Below are 10107 nucleotides of genomic sequence, written 5' to 3'. Positions count from 1 at the left end.
GGATACCTTTGCTGCAGCACAAAGTCGGAAAATTTAGGACCCCGGCTTTCCAGCTCGGATGGGACAAAGCCCGAAGCGGACCTCAGCCACTTCGTGACACACAAAGACCTCTGGTGGCCACTTTGTGACACACACCCTTTGCTTCACAGCCTTTCCCAATCTGGCCTTGCCAACTACATCGTGGGCGTAAATATTTGTGGTTGCAAATGCCCCGGGGAAGAATTGTCTGAACTTGGTGTCCTCAACGGAGACTCCGCCTCCAGAATTTTAGATGTGCCTTCAGATTTGGAAGCAAATGACCAGAGAACCACCATTTTGCTTTTATTAAGCCAGTTGGTAAATGTTGCCACCCAGCAGAACTTCCTGGTGCTGTTCCCTCCTTCCATCTTGCACTTCTCCTGTCAAAGGTATGTATTTCCCAAGCTGCTAGTCCTCATGACAAACATTTTTATTGTGGGCATCTATATGTTGCCCTCGAGAGAAAGAGATTGGGCCACTGACAGAATTGTGGAAGTTTTGTGGGTCCCCAAAGATGCCTCGGGGCCCAGTCTTTATCTCCCCGCCACACCCACAACCCCTTGTAGCGATTACAGCACAAGGAGGGACGCCGTATCCTGGCCCTGGCATTGGCTGGGGGTGCAAACTAAGTGCACTGCACCCCCAACTTCACTTGGGGAGGGTTCCCCGATAGACCTGCTGGGATGCCATGAATGGAAGCCATTATCCTCATCCCTGCTCTGGCAAGTTTGGACCTTTGGACACCAGGGGAAACTTCCCAGTTGTGCTGTCTGGCTGTGGAGAAAGATTATCTTTGCCTGGGGAATTTTGGCCTTGAATACAAGGCAAACAGTCCAGTTGTGCCACCTGCTTGCACAGGGATGGGCCAAGTTACATTAGTGCATGCTGCAGAACGACACCTCTCTCTCTCTCTCTCCCTCGCTCTCTCTCTCTCATTCTCCGTTTCTTTGCAGCAGATACATGAATTGGCAACCCGAACCCTCGGTAGACCACGAATCTAGATTTCTGCTCCTCTCAAGTGCTGCCTTGTACCAAGCCATGTGAATGCTCATGTGGACTAGGGCCTTTGAAGCCCCAACAGCCATGAACCCGGGTCCACTCCACTACGTGATTATCCTGCACTCTGGCTTGCAATGGTCCCCACAGCGTGGGCTGACACAGGCCTCTCCCTTCACCTGCAGCAGGATCCCTTTGAGTCCTTCTAGACTTTTGCACCTGGTGGGGGCAGGACAGGTTGAGTGACGGGGATGGTCCTTGGAGTCCCAGCAAACGAGCCATGATCTATTCCATGAAAACAGTTCGGTTAAGACACCTCTCGTGCAAGATCCGTTTTACATTCCAGTTTTGCGGCAAGCTCCACTCCTCACCCCCAGCTCTTCCCAGCTTTCATTCAGGGTTTCCTTCTTATCCACATCCCATAATTGTGTGCCCTCCCCATCCCCCCCTTTCTACCCCCACCCCCAATAAATTAAACATGAGCTTCTCCAGCTGATGCTGGAACCAAAATAAATGCATGGAATAAATAAAGGGAAAAAATGATTCCCAAGGAAGAAGCGTTATCCATGAGCTGCTTGTTCAGGAAGAAAACCAAGAGGCCCTTTCCCTCAGCTCCCTTTCCTCCTGTCCAGAGTTCTCCAGTGCTGTGGACCTTTGTTCACTGGCTCTGCGCATCTCCCTGAGCCCCAGAGACGGTTTCCCCCGGAGACCCCCCTTGCGCTCGGGTCCGTAGAAACCAGACGGTGTTCATCGTCATTTGGAAGAAGCGTCCCTGTGCCTCTTCTCTGGGCGGTGGCCTGGTCTCCGGAGCATCGCAGGGGGGAACCTCGCAGCTGCCCTTCGGCAGCCAGGGAAGAGCCCGCCCGCCGGCGCCTCCGCCCAGGCGCTTCACCTGGGTGCTGCGCTCTGAACAGGTGGCTCGGCCGTCTCTGCTCCTGGGCCTCCCCGGCTGAGTGAGCAGGCGCTCCTCACAGGCATGCCCGGCGCCAGGGAGGGGCGGGGAGGGGGCAGAGGCTGCGCTGGGCAAGGCTTCAGCGGGACGGGGCAGTCCGGCGCGGAGCCCAGCGCTCAAAACCCGGCGCTCTCCGAGCTGCTCCGGCTGCTGTAGCTGGGGCTGCGAGTCCGGCTCTCGCTGCGGCTGTAGCTGTCGTAGCTGCGGCTCCGGCTCCGGCTGCGGCTGTACGAGTAGCTGGTCAGCGAGCTGGAAGAGGATGGGCTGGGCCGGTAGTACGGGATCGGGCGCTTGCGGGCGCTGGAAGCAGAAGAGACAGCCCGTGAGTGGCCGGAGCTGGCGGGGGGGGGGGGCGCTGGGCTCGGCACGGAGGGGGGAGCAGCAAGGCTGGGGCACGTGGAAAGAGAGTGCGCCGGGCGGGCGGGCGGGCTCATGAGAGGGTCCCGTTCCAAACCCAAGTGGTCACTGTTGACAGAGGCAGAAGGCCTCATTCTGAAGGGTGCTGGGTAGGATGAAAAGCAATCACCCCTGTCGCAATGTCCAAGATTTCCCCCATGTCCAAAACGGGGCCTCTTTCTAGCACAGGAATGCTGTGCATCATGCAGAAAACGAAATTAAGCTTTTTTTGGGGGGGGGGACATCTACAGACTTTATTCTGTCATCTTTTCTCTTTTCTCTGTTTTACTATAGTTTGAGAGTGATGCAGGGCAATGAAGCTCTGCAGTGGGTAACTTATTTGCTGCCCTTCTTTCTTGCCTTTTCAGCATGGCATGCCCAACTTTTCCTCCACAAGGACTAGCGATTTCCTTTTGAAAAAGGAAGGAAAAGGGAGGAAATGCAGATTCTCTGGCAACCCAGTTGCATGCCTGATGCAACATTTACTTATTTATTTTCTGATTTATATCCTGCCTTTTTCCTACAAAGGGCTCAAGGCAGCTTCCATCATTCTCCTCCTCCATCTTATCCCCACAACAACAGCCCTGTGAGGTAGGCTGGCCTGAGAGTCTGTGAGTGGCCCAAAGTCACCCAGTGGGCTGAGCGGGGACTAGGACCTGGCTCACCTGGGCTCTGAACCACGGCACCGCACGGGCTCTCCACAGACCGCACTTTCCCCTGCATGTGGAGACTCGCAACATGCAGGCAGACACAGGGTGGATCACGGAGGCCAATTCCAGAGGAGATGCACACGGCCTGATCATGCCTGGTGCTGTCTGGCTGGTGCCCGTGATGCCGTAAGCTGTGCCTACTGGGCAGTATATATATGCCATTACTATACCACCACTACTGTTTCTACTATTATGGACACTACCAGGAGATCCCAAGAAGTGTGGGATGCTTCTTTTAAAAAAAGGACCCTTTGAATCAAAACAAACAAACAAACTTCGGAACCTGACAAATGGATGGATAAAACTAATTTACAATTTATAATATGCGTGTCAAGCCAAACAGCTTGGGCAATGCGGACAGTGGCCAGGCCTTTTTCCTGTCTACAAGTGCAAAGGACTGGGGCCTTTTGGGGGGGGGGGTTGTGTGTGCCGCGATCTCAGATGTTGGTGTCCCAAAAATCTTGATTTGCAAAGATAAGGCAAGCCAAAAATCCACTCCACATATGCAGCAGCCGTCTCGTGCCTTTGAAATTCTGGTGCAAAATTGCTTTTTGCTCTACCTGAATAGGTGGGAATAGAGTCAGGTGTGAAGACCTGCAAATCTACTGACCTGGGAGGGCCCTTTCCCCCAGAGGTGCCTGTTTTGTTGGGCCTGGGCTGCTATAACCCCTTCCAAACCCCATCCCTTGCCACCAGATCCCCCTCAGTGCCAAAGCCACGCGATCCGGTCGTTAGCCCTGGATTAGCCAGCTAAAACCACAGAGTGTGAAATGGTTAATCGCGCTTGTTTTCTGCTCAAGACACCTGATTAAAGCTGGAAGGAAAGAGAGGTGAGGTGTTAGTGAGAAGGTTAATCAGGTTTCGAGCAGCTTTCTCCAAACAGCACCCTCCTGATGGGGTTGATTCCAACGCCCATTACCCCCAGCTGCTGGAAGGTGCAGAGTTGGGAGATGCTGCGTGGGGGTCCATTTCTCCCAACTGCAACTGAAGCTGGTTAGATCCCGCAGGCCGGCAGTTACACTGGGGGTGCCCAACTTCAGGGCAGAGGGTCAAATGCAGCCCTCGAGGGCCCACTCTGGCCCTCTGTGGTTCCCCAGAGGCCATGCCGCGTTTGGGGGGCCCCACCCCCTTTCCGCCAGGTCACTCAGAAACCCCAGGTCTGCACTGGGTTGTGGTTTTGTGGTCAACATACCCACTCGGGGGGGGGGGTCACCCTGAACTTTGTTTAATTTTTGTATTTAGCGGATTTCTACCCCGCCTTTTTTCTTACAGCAAACACAGTGTGGCTTCCATCGCTCTCCTCCTGCTGCTGTCAAGCTGCTCTCCATAACAACAACCCTGAGAGGTAGGCTGGGCTGAGAGGCCTGTGACTGGCCTGAAGTCACTCCGTTGGCTCCATGGCTGAGCGGGGACTCGAACCGAGTCCCAGTCGCATGCTCTTAACCACACCACCACTCTGGCTCTCTAACCTTTAAAAGACAACCCATGATGCCTAACCTGGTCTGGGGATTTTTTACTTTATTATTACTGATTTAATAATCGATTTAATTTCACTCCCGTCCAACAGCAGAGCTCTCTGGGCAGTTTATGACATGCGAAGTTTGGCAACATGGAGAGTGCCTTGAAAAGACTCGCCTGAACCCAGGACTGGGTGCGTGGCTTCTCTGATCTCGTAGTCACACGCATCCACCGCCTCAGGCCGCACTGAGCCTTTCAGGGTCCACTCTTTGGAGCCCCTGTTTATCTCCCCGTTCTCAGGGTCAGTTCTCGGGGTCAGAGCTCTCCAAGGAACATGTGAGCCGGCCCGCCAGGCACCCTGAGGATCACTGCTAAAGTGAGTCTCCGTGATACTTCAGCAGGGGCCACTTGCTGCAATGTCTACAGGATGGAACCGATTTTGGGATAGGGTTCAGCACCACGGAGAGATCCCAAAGGGTCAGGCTGCACACTGGAGTGGATACACGGCCCCACTGCCGTTCACGCCACTAGCTTCTGCCTTGACTACTTCTCCTGTTCTCAGCGGGGGGTGGGGGGAGGGCTGATTTGTGGCTTGCCCCTTCCTTGGGGTTTGTGCCAGACACCAGTTGCTTCAGAGAGCAAAATTCACACTGCACATGCTCAGATGCATTCCCTGCAGGTGCTCAGCCATGGCAGGGTAAGGGGCTAAAATTCAGTCAGCCCCATGGAATCGGGCTCACATCCCCCCCACCCGTGCCCCATAATAATGCGTCGTCTAGCACGGGAAACACTCCTTAATGCTGGGGCTTGGTTCTCCTGCCTCTGCCATCGAGGCTGAGTACCTTTAAGGTTCGGGATGAAACCTGGAGTGGGTACCCTGCCCCACCATCCACCGGATGTGATACGGCAGGAGGAACCACGCATGCAGCGGAAGGGCCAGTGTTGGGAAGGTTCAGGGAAGACAAGCTCAGCTGGGACCCCATCCCTGCCGCTAGGAACCAAACGCAGCCAGGCCACTGAACCCCCAGAGAAGCGCAGCGGCCCCCCCGGTTAGTCTGACTGAAGCAGAGAGAGAAAGAGAGAGGAGCTGAGAAGAGAAGGCCTCACGGGCGGACGCAGGCGGGTCCTGATGGAAGGGGAGGTTACCATGGTAACCCAGCCCTGGGCTACGGGCACCAAGCGATGTTTCTCCAGGAGGAACCTTGAGACAGGATGGAAAAGGAGAGAGTTGCATCATTAACGAGGGGGGGGGAAGTGTGGGGGGGGGAGGTTCCAGCCCATCCGCTGAATGGAGAACTCGGGTTTGTGGGAGCAGCTGAGCGCCTCCCTGGCATCCAAGAGAGGGAGCAGCCGTCTCTCACTCTTTCCCGCCAATATGGACGCAGGTGGCTAAGAGCTGAGCAGTTCGAAGACGAGCTCTGCCATGTTTTGGGACTGTCCCAGGAACACAGGCATGCCTAGGTTTCTGCACGTAAGCAAGAGCTCTGGCCAGGTGTCACAAGGAGTCAAGGCTCTGGGGGAGCCTAGAAGAGAGAGAGGACATGGCTCTCCTGTGTCTTTCCCAACCTGCTACCCTTTCAGGTGTGCTGCACTACAACTCCCATCATCCCCAGCTGAGGATGATGGGCCTGAGTGCCGAATTTTGTTCAGGTGAGTCACAATAGAAGATCCTTCAACTGCTAGGTGTTAGGACCAAATTCTCTGGCACCCAAGAGGAAAGGTTTGCAGTAGTTTGAGTGACTCGTGTGGGTGTCCTTCAAGGTTCATGGATGGGGTCGAGTTCTACCCCTGTTTAAAAATGGCTTTTCGCCTCATCTGCTCCGTGGGCCAGGAAGGGCAAACTGAGTCCCTAATATTTACCTGGTTATTCGCCTGGGCTCCATAAAGCTGGGAGAATCGCGCCTTCTTTTTCGGATGGGGGAGTAGCTGCGGGAGCGGCGACGGGCACGGGTCGCATCCGTGTCGTTGTGACGTGTCCGTGCCTCATTGTCTTTCTCTCTAGATGAAGAAAAGAAACCAGAACAGCTGCAGCAGCTCAAGCTTCATTCCCATGTGTGGATGAGGAATTTCTTCTCATCTGGGGCAGCAAAAGATCTGCTGACCACTGACGCACAGAGCCAAATTCTCCGGGCGTCGTGAAGCTGGGTTCCGTCCCATCTGCTGGGAGAAGGCTCAGCTGGGGCTAGGAAAACTACTGGTTTAGCTTTCTCCTCTGTTCACTGAAAAAAACCCTCAAGTTCATGGTGTCCCAAATGTGAAGGAATTTCTGAATTTGGAGAGCTTTATAGCAAATCTGGAGGGGAGAGGAATGGCAATTAGAAGAACCTTCTCAGTGGCCGGCCCCTATTTATAGAACAAGTTCCCCAGAGGATTTCACCTCTTCTTGCTCCCTTTTTGGCACCATGTGAAGACATTTAGAAAGGGTCCAGCGGAGGGCGAAAAAAATGATCTGGGGTTTGGAAAGACTGCCCCGTGAGGAGAGACTGATGGAACTGGGCATGTCCAGCCTTGAGAAGAGAAGTCCGAGGGGGGACATGGTATCCCTCTAGAAGTACCTCAAAGGCTGCCACAAAGAGGAAGGCCAAGATCTCCTCTTGCTGGTGTCAGAGTGCAGGACACGGAAGAATCAATTTAAGCTGTGGCAACCCAGATTCAGGCTGGACATCAGGAGAAGCTTCCTCATAGTCAGAGCAATAGGACAGTGGAACCAGCTACCTGGAGAGGTGGGGGGCTCTCCCACACTATGGGTATTCAAGGTGAAACTGGGCAGCCCTCTGAGTGGGATGGTGTGACTTGGTGTCCTGGAACAGCAGGGGGGTGGACTTGATGGCCTTCATGGCCCCTTCCAACTCTACTATTTATTTATTTATTTGGGATATTTCCAACCCATCCAAACACTGCATCTCTGGACGGCTTACTGTTCTATGATTTCATCAATTTTTATAATTGATGTTACATTTCTTTTAAGATGTTGTTGTATATGGCAGCCCTCTTGCTTGATACAGCTTTATATGACAATTCTTACATTGTTGCTGTTTTGTATATCTTTGGTTTTATTGTTCTATTGTTTTACGGTTTGTCTGATTACCTGTCATGAGCCGCTTAGAGATTCCTGTTGCAATAGCTGGCTGCATACAAATGCTAACATAAATAAGCAAACTGAGCTGAATTGGACTTCTCATGCACGCAGCCGGTCCTACTTCAGTGACTTCAGCTGGGAACACTTTGAACACACCTGGAAGGGACTGTTAAAATGAGATTGCCAGAAAAAGGACCGGGGCAGCCATAATCTAGGCCTTCAAGGATGCCTCAATAAACAGGGATTCAAATCCAGACTTGAATTCCTGAGAAATTTCCACTGGATCACAACCACCATGGATGTCCCAGGTTAGACCTGACACTGGATCCTTACATGTGTTTTTAAGTTACTCACTTTGAGGATAATTGTCAAAGAATTGCATGATTTTGTGTGTCACTCTTTTAAACTATTGATTTTCAAAAGTGTTCACAATGCCAAAGCTTCAACATAGCTGTCTTTGTTACTGAGATGCCATTAAACAGGGTGCAGAATCTCATTTGGCCCAGGGGCCAAATTCCGTCTTGGAGAGGGTGTGGGGTGGGTGGGGCTTAAGGGAAAGTGGGTGGGGCCAGAAAGCCAGCCCACATATGCTGAAACTTTTGCCTGCCACTAATGCAGCCTTCGGAGAGCCATTTGACCCTTTCCAAAACTGAACAAAAGGCAGGGGCCCCTGGAATGATGTGTGGGTGGAAGGGGGCGTGGCCAAGAGAAGGGGGTGTGGCCAGTTTGCGGACCTTAGGAGGGCCGGACATCTGAATTTCTGCACCCCTGCGGTAGAAAGTTTGAGGCAGCTCACAGTCTTATGAATAGAAGGAGATGCAGAAAAACAGTGGCCCTTTATTACTTACGGTTATTTAGACTCACGACGCACTAGAGTCGTCTTGCATGGGGGAGAAAGGGGAAACATACAAGGTCCAGAATTTGCCCTCCGCTCACCCTTCGGCTCCCCAAAGGAAAAGCACTGCTGTTCCTGCTAGGAGGCGGGATGGGGGTGCGTTACCTGCTCCCTGTGTTCTTTTTCTGGGACCCAGAGCGAGTCCTGCTGCGTGCAAACCTCTTCTCCCGGGACCGGGATCGCGATCTGGACGGGGACCAGCTGGTGCTCCAGGAAGTGCTGCGTGACAGACTCTTCCTCCGCTCCGAGTTGTGCCTGGAGTGCTTGGCTGGGGCCGGGGAGCAGCTGTGGGGCCTCCCCCGATGGTGCCTCTCTTTTCCTCTGCAAGAAGCAGTGGGACACAACCGGGGCTCAGACCTGGAGCGATCGAGTGAGCGGCCGAGCAAGGGAGGGGCCCCGAGGAGCTCAGAGGCAGGGATGGACAGCCTGGCTCACTCTGGGTTTCCTTCCGTCTCCCTTTTCTCTAGCCTTACGTTCTCAATTCTCCACAAAGTTTGAAAAAGGAAGGGGGGAATCATACACGTTTGCATGCATTTCTCTTCATGCATGTATTTTTTCTGCACCATTTGGACCCATTATATGCATTTTTGTAAGCAATTTCCCCGTGTCATGCATAGTTTAGCACTATTTCCATCAATATGCTCATCTTTGCCCACACGTTCCCCTCATCTGTGCATCCTTGCATGCATTTTTCAATCGAAAAACTCCCCCAAGCAATAGCAGCATATGGATATGCAGAGCACAGCCTGGCAGCAGACCCAGGCCCTGGAAACTTCCAGACTGGATTACTGTAATGTGCTCTACGTGGGGCAGCCCTTGAAGACGGTCCGGATACTTCAGGTGGTCCAGAACAGAGCAGCCGGGATGTTGACGGGGACCGGCAGACAGGCATGAATAATGAATGCCGGTTCTTTGCCATCTACACTGACTGCCAACTGAAGTCCAGGCCCAATTTAAGCTGCTGCTGCTGATCTATAAAGCCCCAAACATCTTAGGATCCAGATATATAAAGAAGAATATCCTTTCCTATATAACCTCCTGCCCCTTAAGATCTGGCTGGAGGGTGGCTACCTGGAGAAGGGCCTTCTCTGCATTGGCGCCCAATCTATGCAATGCGCTCCCCAGAGAGGTCCGCCTGGTGCCAACACGCTATTCTTTTTGGTGCCGGGCGAGCTCCTCTTTATTTTCTCAGTATTTAAGGCTCAGACGGTGATTTTCAGTGGGGTTTCATGCATAGACGGGATGCTGCACTCCACCTGGTTCTACTGCAAGACTGCCAAGAACACACGGGGAGGCCCGCATTCCCACGTTTCGAGAGAGATAAACAGAATGCTGGAAACAGGGCGAGCGAGAGGGGCCCCTGGGCCATGCAGTCCGAGCCCGAGCCCGGCCCCGGGGTGCAACAGAGACCCGCCCCCGCCCCAAGGGGGCAGCCCTCCTCCCGCGAGCCCTGGCCGGGGCCGCGCGCCCGAGCGGGGCGGTGCTCACGTTTTCGGGTGCGCGGCGTGGCCCTTCTCCTTCTCCTTCTCCTTGTCCGCGGCCGCCGGCCCCGGCCCCGGCCCCGGCCCCGGCGCGGCGGCGCGGCGCGCGGGCGAGCGGGCGG

The 10107-nt window shown here is 53.9% G+C and overlaps 1 protein-coding gene across 1 annotated transcript in view; it reads right to left on the bottom strand.

Moving 5' to 3' along the window:
- Positions 1–2082: 2082 nt before the first annotated feature.
- Positions 2083–10107, bottom strand: part of SRRM3 (serine/arginine repetitive matrix 3) — a 68081-nt gene continuing 60056 nt past the window's right edge. The window contains exons 11-14 of the mRNA XM_044456103.1: positions 9993–10033; positions 8610–8825; positions 6391–6528; positions 2083–2266 (exon numbers count right to left, since the gene is read on the bottom strand). Coding sequence (XP_044312038.1) covers positions 2083–2266; positions 6391–6528; positions 8610–8825; positions 9993–10033 — 579 coding nt within the window. The remainder of the gene's footprint in view (positions 2267–6390; positions 6529–8609; positions 8826–9992; positions 10034–10107) is intronic.

The sequence above is a fragment of the Varanus komodoensis genome, unplaced genomic scaffold (assembly GCF_004798865.1).
Source record: "Varanus komodoensis strain SLA01 unplaced genomic scaffold, ASM479886v1 scaffold81, whole genome shotgun sequence".
In the NCBI taxonomy this organism is placed as follows: domain Eukaryota; kingdom Metazoa; phylum Chordata; class Lepidosauria; order Squamata; family Varanidae; genus Varanus; species Varanus komodoensis.
Note: the sequence above shows the minus strand (reverse complement) of the source record. Positions and strands in the feature narration are given on the sequence as shown.